The sequence below is a fragment of the Sciurus vulgaris genome (genome assembly GCF_902686455.1).
Source record: "Sciurus vulgaris genome assembly, chromosome: 3".
In the NCBI taxonomy this organism is placed as follows: domain Eukaryota; kingdom Metazoa; phylum Chordata; class Mammalia; order Rodentia; family Sciuridae; genus Sciurus; species Sciurus vulgaris.
In genome coordinates this window covers 45474061-45499277 of record NC_136463.1, presented here as the reverse complement: position 1 = coordinate 45499277, position 25217 = coordinate 45474061, and the positions used below count along the sequence as shown (strand labels likewise).

At 34.4% G+C, this 25217-nt stretch overlaps 1 protein-coding gene across 23 annotated transcripts in view; it reads left to right on the top strand.

The window, feature by feature from the left end:
* Positions 1-25217, top strand: part of NCOR1 (nuclear receptor corepressor 1) — a gene marked incomplete at its 3' end in the record, with an annotated part of 166332 nt that overhangs the window by 12928 nt on the left and 128187 nt on the right. For all 23 annotated transcript variants that reach the window (XM_079131648.1, XM_079131637.1, XM_079131653.1 and 20 more), the window contains exons 2-3: positions 8804-8981; positions 17650-17783. In XM_079131648.1, the coding sequence (XP_078987774.1) occupies positions 8874-8981; positions 17650-17783 (242 nt within the window). In that variant the 5' untranslated portion in view covers positions 8804-8873. The remainder of the gene's footprint in view (positions 1-8803; positions 8982-17649; positions 17784-25217) is intronic.

The following is a 25217-nucleotide window of genomic DNA, read 5'->3' as shown; positions in this document are numbered from 1 at the left end:
TTTCTAGTCTCTCCTCTTCTGGAGGCTGAACTGAGACTCATGAAGTTGACTTTCAGGGCGGGGTTGTAGCTCAGTGGTAGAGCACTTACCTAGCATGTGTGAGGCACTGGGTTTGATCCTCAGTACCATAAAAAAATAAATAAATAAAATAAAGGTATTGTGTCCATTTACAATAAAAAATAAAGGTTGACTTTCTTAAATTTATCCCCAGACTGAAGGGTTTCAACTGGTTGGGATACCTATAGGATTGGTTCTTAGCCTTTCCCTGTATAACATGCTTGTGGAGTTGGACTGCTAGATCTAGGCTGCTTTGTGGGAATTAGTGAAACTTAATTTGCTTCAGTTTAGTAAGATTTTTACCATCCACAATATCATTCCCCTTTTCCTGTACTTTTGTGTCATGAGGTATTGTTACTTGCTCAGTTAAACTGAATTGCATATCCTCTTTCTTCTTTGGTGACATGTGGGCTTCACCTCTTTTGTGACCCTTGCTGGATTCATCTTTGCTCATCCGCAGTCTTTGCCACAGTGAAGTATATTTTTAGCTTTTTTTCCAAGATAGCTTAGGCCACCTTGAAAGCCTATCCAAGTACATTTTGGTTATGCAAAGATTGTAGGCCAAACGCCAGGAGTTCCTGGTGAGAGGAGGATTAGCTTTTTATTTTTGGAAGATTGTGTTTGAAATTTTGTTATTGCAAGCTAAGTTTCCTCCTAAGTAAGTGTGTGTGTTTGTTTAATATGGGAAGATTCAAACAGTAACTTAAATAGACCAATTTCATTTTGCCATATTTTATTGCCTGTTTGCAAGATAGAGGAGGTTAGTTCTGGGTTTCTCTGTAGAATTCAGATACAATGTACTCTTGTCCCTTGTAACAATGACTCCATTTTAGCATATTATTCCCATCCTCAAACATGATTATGTATGTTGGTGTTTATGATATGAGTTGCTCATAAAAATCTTAACCTGGTTTCTTAGACAAGTCACAGATTTTCATTTCATGAGTCAAGCATGTAATCCTGAGTTAATGAGTTTGGGTGCTAAGAACTGAATTTATAATTTGACACTGCCACTTAAGGCAGCTCCCTTTTCCTTTCCCTTTCCCTTTAGTTTGAATTGGGTTAGTTTATTTCAGTTGGTTTCAGACTGTAAAGTGTTTTGTAGAAGTATCTTGGTGACCCAGAACTGGAATGAAGGGTGGAAGAAAGGGAGCTAGGGGAAGGCGAACCTGAAAAGATAGATTCTGGCTAGTTTCCCCCATTCTCAATGAATCAGAATATTTCTCCTTTGTATTTTTTATACTTTTGACTTCTATGTAAGATTTCTGAGATGAGTGCTACTTAGAAAACAAAAGGATCTGAACACTTACTGTGTCTCAGGGATAGTTTTTGAGGAAGCAGGTCTTAGTGGTCTCCTGACTGTACTTCATGTGAGGACAGAAAGGACCTGCTGTGACCCATAAATTTTTATGCCAGTAGGGGCAAATCTGATTTTGTTATTGTATAATTGCCTCCTGTGTTGGACTGAGTACTTTTAAGTAAGCTTGACTTTATTTTGAGATATTAAAATTAAGCTTGACTAAAATCCCACAAAACCTAGGACATGAACAAAGATTATTGATGACAGTGAAAAATGGACAAATCACTTAGCTTGTTTTTGAGTGTCATTGAGGGAAGGTGTTGAGTGTGGACTCACCATTGCTGAAAATTAAAACAAAACAAAACAAAAAACTCCCCAACTTATACATGGATTCCCAATATATAGGCCACTGTTAGAAAACAAATTAGATGACCCTGGACTAAGATCTTTCCTTTTGCCTCTTTCTTCCATTTATAGCTTTATGTACTTGGGGTGTCTGAATTGTATTTCTCAGAATTACTTAGAAAACTTTTACAAAATATGCATGAGCCTTCATATAATGAAATAATCTGTAGCAACAGAAGAACCCAGTGTTGGTGAACTCATGAGATAATTGCTAAGATATATTGTTAAATAATAAAGTCAAGATTATAGAACAGTATACATCTACTATGCTACATTTGTGTAAGAGAAAAATGTGTATGCACATGCTTGTGAATATGTAGAATGTTTCTAAAGGATACTCTAGAAACTAATTTTGGTTACTTCCTGGGGAGATAGTTGGGTATCAGTTGAAGGGACAAGGGGTGAGGCATAGTTTTACTTTTTTTTTTTTTTCCTGATACATTTAAGAAGTCTTAAGTCATACATGTAATACTTATTCCCAAAGAAATCAAAAAACAAAAAGCCAAAAAAATGCAAATACCCTCTTTCCCCAACACATCAACAAAACCCCAAAGCAAAGCCAAACAAATGTTGTCTTTCCCCCATTCACCTGGAGGAGGTGCAGGTATATAGATGAGGGGAAATACACAGGTGGTTTTAATGTGTGGTCCTACTGTACATCTCAATTCCTCAGTGTAGTTCACTACTTCTGAGAAAACTGCAAAGTATTGCACAAAACACTAGCTTCTCCCATTTTTTGTTACTGACTACTGATATTGGAGGAAATACTGAATCTTCCTGTTCTTTAGATATCTAATCTTTAAAATCAGTGTTGTGTGGGTAATTGCAAAACCTCCTAAACCTCACATTTGCTGACTTCCATGCCTTGGACCTTGAAGAAAGCATGTGGGAGATAGGCCCAGAGAACTGCTAGTCAGTCTTCTCATCTTTCTCTAACAGAAAAATGAAATAAGTAGTAAGGATGATATATTTAATTATCATATTCATTGTTAAATTGTACAAGATAAAATTTTAGAAGTTCTTTAAGTTTTGTCTTCAGCTTAGATTGAATGTCAGTTATCTATAAAACTTTTTTATTTTCGTGGTACTAGGGATTGAATCCAGGGTCTTCTGCATGCTAGGAAAGCACTCTAATCACTGAACTACACCCCGTTCTTTTTATTATTTATTTTGAGATGTAGTCTTGCTAAATTGGCCAGGCTGACCTTGAACTTGTGATCCTTCTACCTTAACTTCCTGGGTCGCTGGGGTGATAGGCATATGCCACCACTGCAATTTTATTTTTAATGCATTTTTTAAAAAACCTAACTGGGTAAATAATTTGATTAAAATGGGGCAGTTTGATCAGGTTGGCTCACTGAATTTTTTTTTTCCCCTGAATTTCCAAATCCTTTGAAATGGTGGAAACAAATTAAAGTTTATTAAGGGGACTGGAGTTGTGATCAGTGGTAGAGAACTTGCCTGGCATGTATGAGGCCCTGGGTTCAAAACTTAGCACCACATATAAATAAAATAAAAGATCCATTGACAACTTAAAAAAAATTTTAAAAAAGGTTTATTAAGGATCACAAAATATTAAGTGGATAGATGTTACATATATAATTTTCATTCTAATTATATGTAGATAATTCTTATCCTAATATATGAATACATGTATATGCATATAAAATCTGTCATGATATTTTAACATGTAATTGATAGTATTTATACATATATTCCACACTTTTTTCTATTCACCATCTTACAGGTAAAGTATTTCTATTTTAATTATGTACACACAGTGTATTTGCCATTATAGAACATATAATCATATTTTAGGGTGGAAGTACTTAATAGTATAAAGATATTTGTTCTCCTTGTAGTTCAACTATGAATTCAGTATTTTCATGTTCCAGTTTTTATGGGACCTGACAAGGTGACCCTGATATTTGTGTGAAAGAATAAATGTGCTAGATGTGAAAGGTGAATCAGGCTTTGAAAGTAGAAGCAACAATAAAGCATAGTAAGGGGAAACTTACCATTCTAGATATAAAAACCTCATAATGCTATTGTAATTTAAAAAGTATGGCGTAGCATAGGGAAAGGCAAATTAAATTCATGAGTCTGGAATTGTGGATGAGTGGGAATATACTTCTTCAAAATAAAGATGGCTTTTTCTTTATTTACTATTTCAGTCCCATAAAAATGTGCAGAGAGCTATATAACAAATGTTTGTGCACTTACTAACTGTATTCAAGAAAACTTAATTTTTTATCATAGTCCCTTCAGTTTTTATTTTAAGGTAGTGTTATAGATTGTACCCCTTCCCTCCACCATTCTCCTTCCTTCTTTAGATGTAACTATTATCCTGAAGTGGATGTATATCATACACTTATTTATGCTTTTATTGTATGTACATTATAAGTCATAGTAATATTTTTCCTTTGTTTCTAACATGTTAACTGGTAAATTCTCAACTTTTAAAAAAAAATTTATCTATTTTGAAGCTTGTAACTCTAGTTTATTCATTGTAACTGCTGTATAGTATTTTATCATATTAATATACCACAGTTTAGTTTATGGGCTGGAATTTAGATTTTCTTCAAATTTTTGTATTTCTGTGCTGCAATAACTACCCTTTTGTATGTAAGTATGTGAGTTTCCTTACAGTATATATCTACCAGTGAAATACTGAGTTGTAATGAAGATGGCCTTTCCAGTGAGTGTAGATAGACATATTCAGTAGATCCCCCCTTTTAGAAAAAATATTTAGGTGATTTAAAAGATAAATATTTTAAAAATAGAAACTTTTAAGACGTATAAGAGAGAATACATTATATTTTAATAATTTGGGAAAATATCTTCAAAAAGAAGAAACAAGAATTCCAGAACAAATATTTATAGCATAAGATGGAAAAAGGATTAATGTTCAGAGAGAGAGAATGAGAGAAATACCAGTTTCTAGAAAACCTGCAAAACCCCATCATTTCTAGAATAGAATTTTCTTCTCATCTTTTAAACTTAAGCACAAAGATTACTTTAGACCATAGTTTAATAATCAACCTGGGACCATTTTGAGAATGAAATGGAGAATAATTGCACTGGGACAAGAGGTGTAGATTAGGACTGTTTCAGGAAACCAGGGCACATCACAGCTGAGATCAGCTTTCTGTTACCACCCTGCTCGTCATCTCTTCATCTGCTTTGCCATTCTGTCCACCTATTGCCTTAATTATATATAACACTTTATCATATTATTTTGTGATTATTTGCTTATTGCCTATGTCTCCTCACAATAAGATAGCTTATCTTGGTCCATTTATGCTAGTTTAGAACAATGGTACATAGTAGTGTATGGCTTAATAAATGTTTGTTAATATATGGCATTTTTGTCTTTAGTCATATAATCCTGTGAAGATATGACAGATGTGAAAAATTAAATGATAATAGTATACACAGCATGTTTTTAAAAAACATTTTTTAGTTGTAGATGAACACGATACCTTTGTTTTATTTATTTGTTTTTGTGTGGTGCTGTGAGGATCGAACCCAGTGCCTCATACATAGGCAAGCGCTCTATCATTGAGCTACAGCCCCAGCCCCAGTGTGCCTTTTTTTTTTTTTAACAAAAACAAAAGGTTCTAATTTATATAGGCTTTGCCTGTTGGCTAATTTTTTATTTTTTTATTTTTTTAAAGAGATAGGGTTTCACTATGATACCCAGGGTGGCCTCCAGCTCCTGGGTGCAAGTGGTGTTCCTTCTGCTTCAGTCTTTTGAGTAGTTGAGGCTACAGACGTGAGCCACCATACCCTGGTTAAATTTTTGTTTAAAAGCATAATGTACTTAATCATGTTTTGTGTATTTAAGACAATTCCTGGAAAAGCATTCTCTGTCATGTATCTTTAGGCATCTAAATTGAACAATAAGATACATTTGTAGAAGTGGATAGCTGTGGTAGAAGATGTGCATATTTTCAAGTAATATGGTTTAAATTGCCATTATTCAGAGAGCAGTTTGTACTAATTTTATATATGAACCAGGAAAATGTAAAAGAATGCCTATTTCTCTAAAACTTTCTTCAAACTTGGCATTATTATACACTTTAATAAACATTATACACATACATTAATTTGCACTATTAATGTACATTATTATACACTTTTTAATATTTTGCTAATGTTTTGGGAAAAGTGGTTTTTTTTGCTTTTTTGTGATTTTTTTTTTGATGAAGGTGACGACATCATTTCTTTATTTCCTTTGCTAATCCAATGTTCCTACTTGCTTTGTTATTTTTCTTAGTGATTTGTAAAATATATATATGTTTTATATATATATATATATATATATATAAATCCCTTTGATTTTCTTGAGATCCATGCCCTGCTACCATGCTTTTCCTTTTTCCTGTCTAGTTTCCACATATGAGAGAATGTAGGACCCTTGACCTGAATATGGCGCATATTTATATATATATATATATATATATATATATATATATAATAGCTTTGCTCTTACAGTTTTCTGGTTTGTAGTTTGCCTTCCTAGAGTATATTTATTAAAAAGAAAAAAAATTTATAAGTCAGAGCTTTCTCATTTTTTACCACACTTTTTTTATTGATGCATTATAGTTGTACATGATGATAGAATTTGTTGTTATGTATTCTTATATGCACACAATATAACATTATAATTTGGCCAGTATCACTCTCTAGCACTTTCCCTCTCCTTCCTTGCCTTCCACCCCCTCATCCCTTTCTTCTGTTGATCTCCCTTTGATTTTCTTGAGATCCGTGCCCCGATACCATGCTTTTCCTTTTTCCTGTCTAGTTTCCACATATAAGAGAATGTAGGACCCTTGACCTGAATATGGCTTATTTCACTTAATGTAACAGTCTCTAGTTCCATCCATTTTCCTACAGATGATGTAATTTAATTTTTCTTTATTGTTGAATAAAACTCCTTTGTGTATATATACCACTTTTTCTTTATCCATTCATTCACTGATGGACCACCTATGTTGGTTCCATAGTTGGGCTATTGTGAATTGTGTTGCTACAAACATGGGTATGCATGAATCACTACACTATGATGTAAGTTGAAGCTTTCAATCTTAACTATTTATGTGTTGGGGATTATGGTTGGGATGTTTTTCTCTGTTCCTAGATTGAAAGTATTGTACATTACCTGGTCTTTTAAAGATCAGAAATCACTTTGAGAACATTAAGGTCCTTAATTTCTTTTCTGTATCGTAAGAGTCAAGGAGTAAATTATTTAGGATCATGAAGTGCTTTTGCTTATATGAGTTATATATGCTGCTTGCCAAATAAGACACTAAAATGAAAATTTAAAAGGTATTTATTTAAAAACAATATAGGGTTGAGTGGTCCACTGTGTACCTACCAGGTTCTATCCCTAGCACCAATGTATATCCACTACTACTACCCATTATATGACATCTTTATGGCAAGTAACTATTTAAAAAAATTGATAAGAAGAGTGGTGGTGTTTTACATTTTTACTTTAGAAGATAACTTGATTCTCCTATGTACTTCTTTTTTAAAAAAAATATTTTTTAGTTGTAGATGAGCACAGTATTTTTTCGTTTTATTTTTGTGTAGTGCTGAGGATTGAATCCAGCGCCTCACACATTGGAGGCAAGTACTCCACCACTGAGCCCCAGCCCCAGCCCTGCATTCAATATCTTGCAATATACTGTTTTGATTAAACCTTATAAAGAAAACCTAACCCCATAGAGATGCAGTTGAAAATGGAAGGGTATTTTAATAACATCTTTTTATATAATTGTGTATGTTCTTTGATTATCCATTAAAACCAATCAAGTGATAATTTTTTTAAAGATTAGTATAGAATCTCAAACCATTGATATGGTTTATCACACACACACACACACACACACACACATTTAGTTGTAAGTGGACACAATATTATTTGGTCTGATTTTTTGGGGGGAGAGGGGCAGTGCTAGGGATTGAACCCAGGGCCTTGTGCTTGCAAGGCAAGCACTCTACCAACTGAGCTATATCCCCAGCCCTAATATCGTTATTTTATTTAGTTATTTTTATGTGGTGCTGAGGATGGAACCCAGTGCCTGACAAATGCTAGGCAAGTACTCTACCACTGAGCTACAAATCCAGCAGAATGGTTTATATTTTTAAAATATACTATATAAAATTTTATTGGTTAGTTTTGTATTTTAGAGAAATCATTCATGCACAATGTTGTAACAATCTGTATTAATCACTTGGAGACTTATGCAGATGTTTCAAATATTGACACATTTCATTATACAAAACACACTTTTTAATTTTACCACCAGTCTCACAAGAAAAGTCTTTAAATGTTTGGATGCTGTCAAGCTCATGGTGGCAATACAAAGTGTTCCAAAATTCTGATTTTCACAAGTATTGGTAATTGCTTTCCTTGAATTGATAGGCTTTATTCTTTTTTGAAAACTTGCCCATCCTCAGTGTCTTCTTATGCTATTTTTGGGGGACATACCAGTAATTATTTAATAAAGCCAATATCGTCTCTGCACAAATATTTACAAATACTTTTGGATTCTCTTTATAATTGACTTTTTTTTTCTTTTTAACCATTCCCAAGTTTAGAACCTTGTATTTTTGTTTTTATAATATATTTGTTACTTATTTATGGAAAGTCATTTACTGGCCACTGTGTGCCATGTCTCATGCTGTTTGTTGTTTTTTTTGGGGGGGGGTGGATCCTATGGCCTAGTGTCTGCTAAGCGAGTGCTCTCTCATTGCTGAGCTACATCCCCATCACCTCATGCTAAAATTTTATGTATTTTTTTTTACTTTATATACCTAATTATATCATTCATCATAAATTAAAAGAACATTTTAGAGTGTAAATGAAAAGACCCATTAATGTTTATCATACCTCAGCATCTATGAATTGAATACATGAGAGAAAACTTTACTGGTAATTGTAGTTTTATTTATTTAACTATAATTATAATTTACTAGAAATACACTTAGTATTTTAGTTCTTATGAATTCTCTTTTTCCCATCCTCTTCAGGTGATTTCCTAGAAACATGATTGTTTGTTGGACTTGATCTCACAGCCCAGTGAGGACTCCTTTACTGATAATGTCAAGTTCAGGTTATCCTCCCAACCAAGGAGCATTCAGCACAGAACAAAGTCGTTATCCTGCCCACTCTGTTCAGTACACCTTTCCCAGCACCCGCCACCAGCAGGTAAGGAACAGATGTTGTGCAAATTGCATCTGTGTGTTGTGTTTTACTTTACCTATATAATACATTTGTTGGCCGTAAACCAAATGTGCTTATTATTGTTGTTTTTTAATGGTTTTTTTTAGTGGCAAAAATCATTCCCAAAAATGGGTAACCAAAGTTTAGGAATTACTTCTGTCTTTTTGCTATCATTTTCTGCCATATATCAGAGGTCGAATGTATCTTTTTTGATTGTAGGAGTTGTGGAAAACAATCAGTTGCCTTGAGTTTCTAGGTCAAGACCTATGTTATGTTCCATATTCTGGTGAACTTTTAAGTTATATAGGTAACTTGGTCTATCTTGAGTGATGGCCAGGATAAAGGCTTCTACCTTCTTGATTGATTTGATGGTAGGAAGATAAAAGAGTTTGTATTATTGACTTACTTTATGAAAAATAAAATATGAGATGAAATTATAGGTTTAGAGTAGACTAGGGATAGTGGTGTAAGAGGTTTGAAGTAACAGAGGAGGGAAAGAGATAAAATGGTCATAACAGAGAATGAAAAGACAGATTTATCAGCAAAAATATAGTTGAGTACTGCTATGTACCTCTGAATATTCCTTTGAAGTGTGTATGATTACCCAGTAAGAATGGACATAGGGAATTGGTGTTGTGGCTCAGTGGTAGAGCACTTGCCTGACATGTGTGAGGCCCTGTTTGACCCTCAGCACCACAAATTTAAAAAAAAAAAAAAAAAAGGATCCATTGACTACTAAAAACTAAAAAAAAAAAAAAAAATTGGAACTACATAGGTAGTTCTGAGTATAGAAATATTTAGTCTTTTATCACGAAGTATGTTAGTTGCACATTTTGCTGTTTTTCTTTTTTGGTTAAAGAAGTTGCTTTTTATTCCTAGTTTGAGAATTTTATCATGATTAGGTGTTGAGGTTTGGTTGCATGTTCCTCCTGTACTGTTGATCTGACTACTAATTTTTTAAGTTATTTTAATTTAAAAAAAAAGGTCGTATTTTTTTTTGGTACCAGAGATTAAACTCAGGGGCACTTAACTACTGAACCGTATTTCCAACCTTTGTTTTTTTTTTGGAGACAGGGTCTTGGTAAATGCCTAGGACCTTGCTAAATTGCCGAGACTGGCTTTGAATTTGCAATCCTACTGCCTCAGCCTCCAGAGCTGATTACAGGATTATAGGCGTGTACCACTGTGCCCAGCTAGGTTATTTTTAAAAAAGTAACTGCATGGTTATTTTAAATAAGTAGCTTCATGGTGTGTGTGCATGCGCACACGTATATGTATGTGATGCAGCCATTTTATGATATGTATACATTTTGACAGACTCATGCCTATAAAATCACCACCAAGGTGAAGGTAAAGAACATTTTATCATGCCAGAAAATTCTCATGTACCTCATCCAGGTCAGTCTTCCTCCTCAACTTCCACCAGTCTTGGCTCCCATAAGACTACCGATCTGCTTTCTATCATAATAGATTATATTTGTTTTGAATTTCATATGGACTCTTTCCTTATGACTTCTTTTGCTTCCCATAATATTTTTGAGATTTGGTCATGTCTGGCCTTTCTCAGTAGTTTGTTAACTTTTTATTGCTAGATATGGATGTACCACAATTCGTTAGTCACCTATTCTAGTTTTTGGTAATTATAAATAAAATAATTTAGGAAACATATCCATGTTGTTATATGTAGATTACATAAAGAAGTATTGCCTTTTTTTTTTATTTTTTTAGTTGTCAGTGGAGCTTTATTTTATTTATTTATTTATATGTGGTGCTGAGAATTAAACCCATTGCCTCACACAAGCCAGGCTGAGCCACAACCCCAACCCCTGCCTTGTTTTTTTTTTTTTTATAGTGTCCTTTGGTGAGCATACATTTAAAAATTTTAATTAGGTCTAATACTTCTATATTTTTTGCTTTTTGTGTTATATCTTATAAGAAGTTTTTGCCAAACTCAGCATTATTAAGACTTTCTATGTTTTCTTCTCTAAGTGTTAAAATTTTAGGCTTTATATTTCTATTTTGAATTAAATTTTGTATATGAAGGTGAGATAAAGGTTAAGTTTCAGTTTTTCATCATTAAGAATGATGTTAGGGGGCTGGAGTTGTGACGCAGTGGTAGAGCGCTTGCCTGGCGTGTGTGAGGCCCTGGATTCGATACTCAGCACCATATGTAAATAAATAAAATAAAAGGTCCATTGATAACTAAAGTGTATATATAAAAGAAACACCTTTCTTAAAAAAAAAAAAAATGATGTTAACCCAACTCAAAGTGGATCAAGGACCTAGGTATTAGACCAGAGACCCTGTGCCTACTAGAAGAAAAAGTAGGCCCAAATCTCCATCATGTCAACTTAGGAACCAAATTCCTCAACAAGATTCTGAAAGTATAAGTTGTAAAATCAAGAATCAAGAAATGGGATGGTATCAAACTAAAAAAAACTTCTTCACAGCAAACCATCAAGAATGTGAAGAGAGAGCCTACAGAATGGGAGAAAATCTTTACTACCTGCACCTCAGATATGTCTCCAGGACATATAAAGAACTTAAAAAACTTAATACTAGGAAAACAAATAACCCAATCAATAAATGGGCAAAGGAACTGAATAGACACTTCACAGAAGAAATGATCAGTCAACAAGTATGCGAAAAAAGGTTCAACATCACTAGCAATTAGAGAAATGCAGATTCAAACGACACCGAAATTTTATCTCATTCCAGTCAGAATGGCATTTATCAAGAATACAAGGAATGATAAATGTTGGCGAGAATGTGGGGAAAAAGATACACTCATATATTGTTGATGGAACTGTAAATTGGTACAACCACTCTGGAAAGTGTGTGACGATTCCTCAGAAAACTTAGAATGGAACCACCATTTGACCCAGTTATCCTACTCCTTGGCATATACCCAAAGGACTTAAAATCAGCATACTACAGTGATAGAGCCACATCAGTGTTTATGGCAGCTCAATGCACAGTAGCCTAGCTATGGGACAAACCTAGGTGCCCTTCAACAGATGAATGGATAAAAAAAATGTGCTACATATGCACAATGGAATATTACTTAGCCATAAGGAAGAATGAAATAGTGGCATTTGCCAGTGAATGGATGGAACTGGAGACTATCATGCTAAGTGAAATAAGCCAAACCCAAATAACCAAAGACCAAATGTCTCTCTGATATTTGGTTTCTAACTCACAATAATTGGTGGGGAGCGAAGAATAGTTCACTGGATTAGACAAAGGCGAATGAAGGGAAGGGAGAGGTTGGGAATAAGAAAGACAGTAGAATCGGGCATTATTTTCCTATATTCTTCTATGAATACAGGACCAGTGTAATTTCACATCATGTACAACCACAAAAATGGGAAGTTATACTTCATATCTGTATGATAGGTCAAAATACATTCTACTGTTATGTATAACTAAAAAGAACAAAAGAAAAAAAATGATGTTAGCTTGGAAAATGTTCATTTTCCCATATTTTCTTAAAATAATTTGTGTAGGATTGTTGTTTTTGTTTTATTAGATGTTTGGTAGAATGTATCATGAATCCATTGGACCTAGAATTTTCTCTGTGGAAACAGTTTAAATTATGTACTCAGTTTCTTTAATAGTTATAATTCAGAGTTTTTATTTATTTCTTGAAGCAGTTTGAGCACACCCTAAAAACCACCTTAAGTTTATTGACATAAGTTACACTATTCCATTATGATTGCCGTCTTTGACATATGTTAGATGTTATTACTTATATTGATTTCTTTAATCAGTCTGCCTAGGGGTTTATCAGTTTGATAGGTTCTTTCTTTGAAAAACAGACTTTGGTTTCATTTATTTTTACTTGGTTTCTTTTTCATTGATTTCTGCTCTTTTATTATTTTCTTCCTTCTATAATTATCTGCATATGTAACTATTGCTAATACTCTTCATTCTTTTGTTTATATTCAGGTTTCCTGCTGATACTGTTTTCTTCTTGCCTAAAGAACTTCATTTCTTTTAGTACAGGTCTAGCAATGAATTATTTTGTTTTATTTACCTGAACAAGTTTTTATTTCAACCTAATTTTTGAATAATATTTTCACTAGATATTGAATTCTAAGTTGACAGTTTTTTCCCTAGTACTTCAAATGATGGTTTGTTTGGTTTTTTTTTTTTTTTTGTATTCTGGCTTAATGGGTTTCTGATTTTTAAGCCTGTGGTTTTCTTTTTTTTTTTTTTTTTTAGGAACAGGGATTGAGCTCAGGGGTTCTTAACAATTGAAGCACATCCCCAGTCCTTTTTATTTTGAGACTAGACCTCTCTGAGTTGCTTAGGGCCTCACTAAGTTGCTGAGGCTGGCTTTAAATTTGTGATCCTCCTGCCTCAACCTCCCAAACTGCTAGGATTACAGACATGCGCCACCATACCTAGCTAAAGCCTTAGGTCATTTTTATCATTATTTATTTATATGTAAAGTGTCCCCCCCACCTCTGGTTACTTTTAAGATTTTTCTCTTTATGATTTCTTTTCATCAGTTTGGTTATGATGTACCTTCTTGTTTTCTTTTCTTTTCCTTTCTTTTTTTTTTGAATGGGTATGTTATTGTTCTTGGCAGTCACCAAACTTCTTCTGTGGATTTATAGTTTCCATAAGATTTGGGCAATTTGGGGCCATTCCTTCTTCATATTTTTTTTTTCTGTCTCTGTAATTTTTGCTCATATTTTGTATTATCCCACAGGTCACTGGGCCTTTGTTCATTTTTATTTTATTTCTTTATTTTTAAAATTTTTTTGTCCGTTAATTTGACTTTGCTATGACTTTCACTATCAATGATCTTTTTCTTGTATAATTTCTAACCTACTATTAATTTCATCCAGTGACATTTTCATTGCAGATACTAGATTTTACATTTTTGATTAAAATTCAAACATTGTGAATTTTATACACTTTTGGTGTTGGCCTTTGTTGTATTCCTTTAAAGAGAGCTAGATTCCTTTCCATAGACAATTAAATTACTGTTTAGGCATGTTTTTAATCTCAGGGCAGGTCTAGAATAGATTTTATTTGTGGTCTAATATAATCCCTGACTAATAATAAGCTTGTCTCCTCTGAAGGGTCTGTATATTCATATTCATTGAGATTTCTTCACTTTTTTTTCTTTTTTGTATCATGGATTGAATCCAGGGACACTTAACCATTGAGCAACATTCCCAGCCCCACCTTTTTTTTTTTAAATTTTGAGACAGGGTTTCCCTAAATTGCTTAGGTCCTGCCTTAGCCTTCTGAGATGCTGGAATCACAGGCATGTGGAACCATGCCCATTTTTTTACACACGCGCGCGCGCGCACACACACACACACACACACACAGTATGTATGTATATATTTTAGTTTTCTTACGAGAGGAAATTTGAATGAATATTGATTTCTGGTGAGCTCTGGGAATTGTTTACTATTGTGGTTCTTCCTAATTGTTCTTTCATCATAAGTTGTTTTATAATTATTTTTTTAAAGTTATTTTAGTCCAGCCTTGTGCTTTCTCTCTCTAGAAAGACCTAAAGGGACTGAAATTATATTTTTAAAAAAATCTTTATATAACTCACTTCTCTGCCAGACATGGTGGTGCATGCCTATAAGCCAAGCAATTCAGGAGATTGAGACAGGACGATCTGAGGTTCAGGACCAGCCTCTGCAATTTAATGAGATCTTCAGCAACTTAGAGAGACCCTGTCTCAAAATAAAAAATAAAAGGGACAGGGGGTGTAGCTCAGTGGTAAAGCACTTCTGGTTCAATCCCAACTACCCCAAACAAACAAAAACGCCTTCTCTCTGGAAGTCTTCTCCAAATATTCTGTTCATCTGACTTCTCCAAACCTGTGCCATTCTTTCTTTACAACTGTGGAGCAATGTTTGTGTTCTCTACTCAGGGCTGCGGTTTGGAAATTGCTTTTGGGTAGAAAGTCTGGAGTATGGCAGGTAGGACTCACCTCATTTATTTAGTTTCTCATAGAGATTATGTCCTGTGTTGCCTATCCCCCAGTATATGAAAATAATTTCTACATTTTGTGAGAAGTTAATTCTGAGTTGTATTATTTCCTCAAAACTGGAAGCTGCAGACCCTGTTGTTCCTTTTATTTCACTCCTTACTCTTGGATTAATTTGTCTTGTTGAATTCATCCTTCAGAAATTCTTCCAGGTTTGGGGGTACAGCCCAGTGAGGGCCTGTGTTCAATCCCTTGTACCACAAAATAAAACCAAAAACAAAATTTCAGAGAGGGTATGTGGTTGATATATTTTTCTGAGTTCTTGAATTTTGAAAAGTTTGTATTCCTAAAATTTGAATGATCTTGTTTTCAAATTTGTAGGTTCAAAGTTGTTTTCCTCTGGACTTAAAATATATTGTAGTCTGTTTGCTTCTATTCATCGTTGATGAAAAATCTGCTATTTTTTTTTCTTTCTCTTTTTTCTTTTTTTTTTCATTGATTTTTCTAAACTTTTCATGTGTCCAGTGTGGATTAAATGTTTAAATATAATCATGCTTTTTCCCTGGCCTTTTTAAATCCAAGGATTGTATCTTTTCTAACTTCTGAGAAATGCTATTCTGTTATTTCTTAGAATATTTGCTTTCACCTGTGGAGTTCAATATTTGAACTTATTATGCTAACTCCCATTTTTAACATCTTTACATTATATATTTTGTGCTTTACTCTGTTCTAAGTGAACTCCTTATTTGTTTTCCTTCTCCCTTGACCTTTGTGTTTAACTGCTATTTAATTTCAGTGATCAAATTTTTAATCTCTCCGATCACTATTTGGTTCTTTTTGAGGATATTATTTTCTCATGTCTTTTTCTACTTTTACCTGTTCTCTTGGATGTGGTGGCACATGCCTGTAATCCCAGCAGATCGGGAGGCTGAGGCAGGAGGATTGTGAGTTCAAAGCCAACCTCAGCAACTTAGCAAGGCACTAGGCAACTCAGTGAGACCCTGTCTCTAAATAAAATACAAAAAAGGGCTGGGGATGTAGATCAGTGGTTAAGTGCCCCCAAGTTCAATCCCTGGTACCAAAAAATAAATAAATAAATAAAATGATTTTTTTTTTGTTCAGTGTCGTTTTTCTTTATTGTTTTCAACTTTGTGTTTGAGGGGCTCTGAACACCTCAGTTGTATTTGTTCATGATTTTAAAAACTTTTGATGGCATAGCATTCACATTAACAGAAAAGCCACTATTTTAAAGTGTCTGATTTTTGTGAATTTTAGTGTATTTTCTATGTTATATAAACATCACTATTGTATAAGTCTAGAACATCTCCATCACCTGAAACAAAACCCCATATCTAGTAGCAGTCTCAATCTTGCCCTTTCCATCCTCTGGCAACCTCTAATCTACTTTTGTCTTTTTGAATTTGCATCTTGTACAAATTTAATATAAATGGAATAACATGGCTTTTTTTATCTGACTTCTTTTTAAACTTATAATGTTTTAGGTTCATAACTATTATGCTGAATAATATTCTGTTGAATGGCTATGTTTTGCTTATCCATTCATTAGTCTTTTGGCATTTGGGTTGCTTCATTTTTGACAATTGTGAGTAGTGCTCTTATGAAAATTTGTTTTCAGGGCTTTTTATGTGGTTGTGCGTGTTTGGGTATAGACCTTGGCTATATACCAAATTCCTGGGTTATTTAGTAATTTTATGTTTAACATCTGTTATGATTGAGTTACCACAATAGATTTGTTGTGAAAAGAAGCTTTTGCTATAAAGATCAAGAGTAGACAAATTAGCATAAAGCTAAGTATAATGGTGCACACTTGTAATTTCAACTGTTTGAGAGACTGAGGCAGGAGGATTGCTTGAGTCCAGGATTTCAAAGCTAGTCTGGGCACCATGACAAGACCCTGTCTTTAAAAAAAAAAAAAAAGGATTCTCCTTTCTTCCTTTCTCTTATTCTTCCTTCTCTTCCCCCACATCCCCCTCCTTCATCCCCTTCTCTCTTTTTCCCTGTTTCTTCTGTTTTCCCCCTACCCCTTCCCAGCTGTCATGAGGTAAGCAGCTGTTCCTCTGCTACATCCTTCCACCATGATGGGCCTCACCTCAGGCCCAGAGCAATGGAGCCAGTAGACCATGGACTGAAAGCACACTGAGACTGGCCTCATTTGGCCAAGTGTTGGATCCAGGGTCTGGGGCCTGGCAATTCTTGTCAGGAAGGGGGAAAAAAAGAAAAATAAAATAAAATTAGACAAAAAGGAAAATAAGTATAAAGACATTTACCTAGCTATGATAGAAAAAATTAACTACAAGGTTGATTCTCAGACTTCAGTTTATTCATTTGTAAAAATGCATGGATCTATCTAGATGATATCTGTGGCCCTCCTAACTATTCATTTTGAATTTGTATTGCTTTCTAGGATTTCATATTGAATACAAGTTTGAGATCTTACTTATGTGAATAATACAGGTTGGGAATTACTGTAATATGTTATTAGAGGGATGAGTGAAATATAGTTGAACTTCAAATTTCATTTTGAGTTATTTTTCATGATAAGCAATTAAAATGTTGATTGTTTTAGTTAAGGATTGAAATCTTCATTGCCATTTCCATAACTACTTGTTTTGATTCATTGTGCTTTTCACTTATTGGTTAATAGTTATATTTTGATTATTTTAATACCAGGAGTTTGCAGTCCCTGACTATCGCTCTTCTCATCTTGAAGTTAGTCAGGCATCACAGCTCTTGCAGCAACAGCAACAGCAGCAACTTCGAAGACGACCTTCCTTGCTTTCAGAATTTCACCCAGGTTCTGACAGGTAATGGAATTTCTTTTATGTTTTCATCTAGGATTATAATTTTGTCATTTCTTTTGTTTTTTTTTTTGTTTTTTGTTTGTTTTTTTTAATTCACCAAGATGTGAGTGGTAATTTATAGTTTATATTTTGAGCCCTTTTATATTGTCTGATCTTCTGTAGTAATTATCACAAAAGTTAATAAACTTTTAAAACTTGTTTCCACAGTTTAATGTTAATGTTGGGGAAAATAATGGATACTTAGGTTTGAATCCTTGTGATCTTGGTTGTCTTTTATAAACTAGTAATGTCTTTCTCAATTTATACTACATATTAGAACCACCTGGGATAACCAAGTCCCATCACAGAACAATTAAATCATTCTTTGGGATTGTACCCAGGCATTAGTTAAGTGTCCATAGTTTTCTAGGTGAGTGTCATTTGCAGTTAGGGTTGTAAATTTCTGATTTAGACTATTTCAGCTTTAATTTTCTAACGTGTAACAATAGGGATATTAATGCCATGGTGTTCAAAGGGTAGTAAATATTCCATCAGTTTTTCCTCCAGTGTCTTTATCATCTCTTTTACCTTATTTTCAGTCATAAAGCTTTTTAAAAATAAATTCATTGCAAATATTTAAGGTATGTGCATAACATGTTATGGTGTACATATAATTAAAAGGTTACTAAACTGAAGCAAATTAACATATTCATAATTTTCATAGTTGCTCCCCCCCTTTTTTCGTGGCAAGATCAACTAAAATTGACCCACTTGGCATGCATCCCAAATACAATTTTATTGCCTGTAGTCCTAGTGGTATATATTAGATCTTTGAACTTGGTCATACTACTATTTTGCTACCATCTGACTACATCTTCCTATTTCCATCTTTCCCCGCCACTGTTTTGTTTTCTATCTCTAGCCTGTGTGTGTGTGTGAGAGAGAGAGAGAGAGAGAGAGAGAGAGAAAACTGGGGATTTAACCCAGGGGTGCTTTACCACAGAGCCATATCCCTGACCCCTTTTATTTTTTATTTGAGTCAGGGTCTTGCTAAGATTCTTAGGGCCTCACTAAGTTACTGAGGCTGGCTTCAGACTTTGGGTCTTCTTGCCTCATCCTCCTGGGTTGGGATTATAGGTGTATCCACCATGCCCAGGGTATATTTTAATTTTTTTAACAGTTTTTTTAATATATAGTTTTTAGATGGACACAATACCTTTATTTATTTTTATTTGGTGCTGAGGATTGAACCCATTGCCTCACATGTGCTAGGCAAACACTCTACCACTGAGCTGTAGCCCCAGCTCCATATAATTTATTTTTTTAAAAAATTCCATATTTAAATGGGATCATGCAATAATTTTCTTTGTCTGGTTTATTTCACTTAGCATGATGTACTCCAGGCCCATCCATGTTGTAAAGAATGTCTAGATCTCATTCATTTTTTTTTTTCTAGAGCTGAACAGTATTCCAGTGTATGTGTATACACATATATACACATCAGTTTCTTTATCCATTTATCCATCAACAGACACTTAGATTTTTTTTTTTCTCTTTTCATGTCTTGGCTACTGTGAATGATGCTGCACTGAACATTGGAGTGCAGACGTCTTCATTTCTTTTTGGTATATGCTCATAAGAGGGATTGCTGGTTCATTCAGTAGTTCTATTTTTAATTTCTTTAGAAACCTGCATACTCCTTTCCACAATGACTATATTATCTACATTCCTAGCAATTTGTTATTGTTTGACACTTTGATAATAGCCATTCTTTTTTAAAAATTTTTTTAGTTGTATGAGGTGGTATTTTATATAGTGTTCTTTTTTAAACAATTATTTTTTAAACTAGAACTCAGTTTTTTATACATTTATTTATTTTTATGTTGTGCTAAGTATCAAATCCAGTGCCTCACACATGCTAGGCAAGCACTCTACCACTGAACCACAACTGCAGCCCCTGTATAGTGGTTTTGATATTGATGTTGAGCACCTTTTCATGTAATTTAACAATTTTTTGTTTTCTTTGGAGAAATGTCTGTTCAGAGTTTTGGGGGTTTTGCTTTTCTTTTTCAATACTGGGGATTGAATCCAGGGTGTTTTTCATGCTAGACAACTAACCACTCTACCACTCAGCTCCTTTTTAAATTTTATATTGAGGAGCTGCATGCAGTGGTGCATGACTGTAACCCAAGGACTTGGGAGACTTAGGCTGAAGAATCTCAGGTTTGAGGCTAGCCTGGACAAACTTAGACCCTTTCTCAAAATAAAAAACAAAAAATAGTTTGGAAAGTAGCTGAGTGGTAGTAAGTCCCTGGATTTGATCCCCAGTACTGGGGGAAAAATAATTATTGTACTGGATTGTAGTAGAAAAATTTCCATTTCCCCCATTGATTATAATGTTAGCTGTGGGTTTTTCATAAATGGCCTTATTATGTTGAAGAACTTTACTTCTATATGCAAACTGTTAGTTTTTATCAGGAAAGGATGTTGGATGCTAAGGATGTATCTCAATGGTAGATAGCTTGCCTAGTATGTATGAGAGCCCTGAGTTTGAAACCCAGCACTGGGGTTGGGGGCAGGGAAAAAGATGTTGGACTTTGATGCCTTTTCAAATCAGTTGAAGTTATCATATGCCTTTACTCTTCTTAATATGATAAATCACATTGATGGATTTGTACATGCTAAACCAGTCTTTCACACTAGGGATAAATCCTACTTGGTTATAAATGTATCTTTTTTTTGAGGGGTGGGTAATTATTGGGGATTGAACTCAGGGGCAGTTGACAATTGAGCCACATCTCCAGCCCTATTTTATATTTTATTTAGAGACTGAGTCTCACTGAGTAGCTTAGTGCCCTGCTGTTGCTGAGGCTGGCTTTGAACTCGAGATCCTTCTGTCTCAGCCTCTCGAGTTGCTGGGATTACAGGCATGTCATCTGGTTGATGTGCTTTTGGATTTGTTTTGCTAATATTTTATTGAGGATTTTTGCATTAGTGATCTATCAGAGAGACCAGCCTATAGTTTTCTTGTGATGGCTTTTTCTGGCTTAGGAATCAAGGTGTTGTTGGCCTCATAAAATGTGTTTGGAAGTATTCCCTCAAGCTCTCTCTTTTTTTCATTTTAATACTTTTGTTGTAGATGGACACAATGCCTTTATTTTATTTATTTTTTAAAAAATGTGGTTCTGAGAGTTGAACCAAGTGCCTCACATGTGCTAGACAAGCAATCTCCCCCTGAACTACATCCCCAGCCCTCATTTTTTGAATAGTTTAAGATTTGTTAGTATTAATTCTTCTTTGGTAGAATTCAGCCATGAAGTCTTCTCATCCTGGACTTCTCATTTTTGGGAGTTTCTGATTACTTCTTCAATTTTGTGTTTGTTACTGGTCTGGTCAGACGTTCATTTTCTTTCTGACTCAATTTTAGTGGGTTATATTTTTCTAGGAATTTATTAGTGATAAATAATTATTCATAACAGGCCCTTATTATCTGTTTTATTTCTGAGGTATCTTAATTCTTCACTTTTTATTTGTTTGCATTCTAAAGTATTTTAAAATATAATAACTACCTTTAGTAAATTTCCTTTCTAGTTTTCAATTGTATAAGGAGCCTAATTTCTTTCTTTCTTTTTTTTTTTTTGGTACTGGCGATTGAACTCAGGGGCACTCAACCACTGAGCTGCATTCCTCGCCCCCCCCCCCCCTTTTTTGTTATATATGTATATATTTTTAGTTGTAGGTGGACATAATAGCTTTATTTTTTTTTTTAAGTGGTAATGAGGATCAAACCCAGGGGCCTCACACATGCTAGGCAAGTGCTCTACCACTGAGCCAAACTCCCCTAAACCCTTTTTTGTATTTTATTTAGAAACAGGGTCTCACTGAGTTACTTAGTAACTTGCTTTTGCTGAGATTGGCTTTGAATAAGGATCCTCCTTTCTCAGTCTCCCAAACTGCTGGGATTATAGGCATGCACCACCACACCCAGCCTGATTTCCTAATTTTAAAATGTGTTTACTTGTTCATATATTAAGATAGTAAGATTTGGCATTATGTGGCTACATCAAAAATTACTATGTCTTTTTTGGTGAAATTTGTGAAGATAATACATATCAACCCTCCCCAATATCTTACAAATATCCGAAAATAGTTTTTAAGAAGGTTTAAAAAAATTAACTTGTATAAAAAAGGCAAAGTATAGTACCACTGTCATAAACTAGGAAAAATAAGATTTAGGGGGAGGAATTAGAAGGAAATTTGAATGACCTGGCCTTCTGTTTCCTTCTTTTACTCTCAAAGAAGCAGTGTTGAAAAAAAGAGGGTCAGTAAAATCCTAGGACTTCTTTGTGTGTTTGCTAATTTGAGAAAATTTCAATGGGGGAGTAAATGATATGCTTAGACATTCCCGTTCTGCTGTCTTGGTTTCTGGGTGGCTGCAGATAGAGGACCTGTGGTGTACCATTTTCCAGGGTGATGAGCAAGCCCTCAGGAACAATTTACATATCTGACTGGAAGAGTAAGTCAGTAGAGACTGTCCCAGCCCCAGCCAAGTTTTTTCCCTTCTTTTCCTTACTTTCCTGCTTCCTCACACTGTGGAAAAGTCTATAGAAAGTCATGTCCAGTTCATCACTCGTAGCTCGGAGAAGATAAGCATATGCCAGGCAAAGCGAAAGTAATCAAAGAAAACTCACATGGGCTAGTCTACCCAAGAAAATGGTGCTGCTACAGTTTCCTTGAGCAAAGGAATAAGGAATGGCACGAACAAGACAAATATATAACGGGAAAGAAAAATTAAAGAAAACACAGTGTGCTCTGCCCCCCTAAAGCCCTTAGTATAAGAAACACAAACTAGGAACATGCCCTATTAGTACAGTGTCCTATGGAGGAAATTAAATCAATGAGATATTAAAAAACAAAATGATAAGACAATTAAAGAGATAAAATGATCGATTGATCATTCAGGTGCCACCCAGCCCACAACTATATAAAATGAAAAGGAACAAGAAATAAAGTTAGGTATGGTTAAAAGTCACACTTTTGTTTTGGAGGAAGTCTTGAGAAAATCAGAATGAATGCAGACGGACAAAGATAAGGCAGTTATAAAGAAGTTGAAAAATATGAAGATCTTCTAACATGATAACATATATTTCTGGACTGGAGAACCTTGAAAAGTATAGGAATTATAATTAAACAAAGAACAAACAAAACACCCCAACGTTTTTCCCTTAAAGTTTAGGAGGAGCTCTATAGGTTGACATTTGCTCATAGAAAGGGAAAATTCTGAAATTGCACACAAAATCTTCTTGTGGGCTAGCAGTAGCTTTGATTCTATGTGCTGTGTTGACTGGATTGGCCTTTAACCTCATGATAGCTGCTAGAGTTTTTCCCCCATTTTTTTAATTGTTGCATTATAGTTCTACATAATGGTGAAATCTGTTGTTACATATTCATAGGTGCATACGGTAAAACAGTATAACTTGACCAATATCATTCCCCCATTTATCCCCTTTCCCTTCACTCCCTCCTCCCACTGGTGTTCTTACTCTACTGATCTCCCTTCAGTTTTCACGATACCCCCTCCCCACCTTGCTTTTCCTTTTTCCTGTCTAGTTTCCACATATGAGAGAAAACATGACCCTTGACTTTCTGAATTGGCTTATTTTGCTTAACATACTATTCTTAAGCTCCCTCCATTTTCCTGCAAATGAACTAATTTCATTTTTATTTATGCCTGAGTAAAACTGATATTTGTATGTTATGTGTGTGTATCACATTTTCTTTATCCTTTCACCTGTTACTGGACTCTTAGATTGGTTCCATAGTTTGTCTCTTGGGAATTGCACTATTATAAACATGAATACACTTGCTTTGCTATAGTATGATGACTTTAATTCTTTATTATAAATACTGAGGAGAGGTATAGTTGGGTCATATAGTGATTTCATTTCTAGTGTTTTGAGAAACCTCCATACTCACTTCCATAGTGGTTGAATTAATTTACGGTCCTATCAGCAATGTAAAAGTGTTCCTTTCTTTCCACATCCTTGCCAGCCCTTATTATTGTTTGTGTTCTTGATAGCTGCCACTCTGACTGAAGTGAAATGTGTTTGATAGATTACCTCTGGCTAATGAATAGAGGATGAATCTCTTGATTATTGTAGCTATTGTAATTGAAATTGTGAAGTGTGAACTCTTTTCCCAAGATTGTTTTGACTATTTGGGGGTCCCTTGACATTCCACATAAATTTTAAGATATTCTACTTCTGTAAAAACGCCAGTGGGAATTTGATAGAGATTACATTGAATGAATCTGTCAGTTACTTTGTATTGTCTTCTCAACAGTGTTAAGGCTTCCAATACAAGAATGTGAAATTTCTAACTTTTTATTTAAAATCTTTTATTTCTTTCCAGCAGTGTTTTGTGGGTTTCAGTGTTTATGTCTTGATCCTCCTTGGTCCAGTTTGATTCCTATTTCATTTTTTTGGGTACTATTGTAAATGAAATCTGTTTTTAATTTAATTTTCAGGTTGTTCAATGTATAATATATGGAATATATTAGTATATGGAATACAACTGGATTTTGTGTGTTATTTTTGTGTCCTGCAACTTTGTTGCATTTGTTTATTCTAACTTTTATGTGACTTTTTTTAGTGTTTTCTACAGAAGAGATCTTGTCTTCTGTGAACAGGAATGCTTTTCCAATTTGGATACCTTTAATTTCTTTTTCTTGCCTGATGGTCTGAGAAGAATGTCCATTGGTGAAAGCGGTCATCCTTATTTTATTTCTAAACTTCTTGCTCCACTGTTTTTTTGTGATAACATTCTATATTTTAAGAGGATAATGGAATTCTGTGTTTTGAATGAGGTTTATAATTTTTGAAGTATAATAATTTTATAGGCCTTAGCACTTATTTCATCATCTCTCCTAAACATGAAATCCAATGATTATATTTTCAATGAAGAGTTGTTTTTTGAGACATTAGTTTAAAGCTTGGCCATAAAGTAAAATATCACCTCTGTAAATACTGTGGTAGAAAATTAAGTCAAGTTAATGAATACCCATAACCAGGACTCTGTTATCATATAGACAAATAAAAGATGTATCCTGACTTTTCACAATGCTCTTCTATTTTGTGAAACAGAATTTTGGAGGTCAGGATGATGTGTTAAGAAATATCTTTGGAAGAAACTTGGTCTTCTTTTTCTTTTCTCTTTAGTGGTATTAGGGATTGAACTCAGGGCCTCCCACATGTTAAGCAAGCTGAGCTACATCTTGCACAGCCCTCTCCCCCAACCTCATCCCCTTATTTGTTTTGAAACAGGGTCCAGGCTGTCCTGGACCTTGAATTCTCTGCTTTAGCCTCCTGAGTAGCTGGGATAAAAATTATATGCCACTGTGCCTGGCTTATAATAGACAAGTCTTTGAGATTTGATGATACTTACTTCAAGTCACTTATC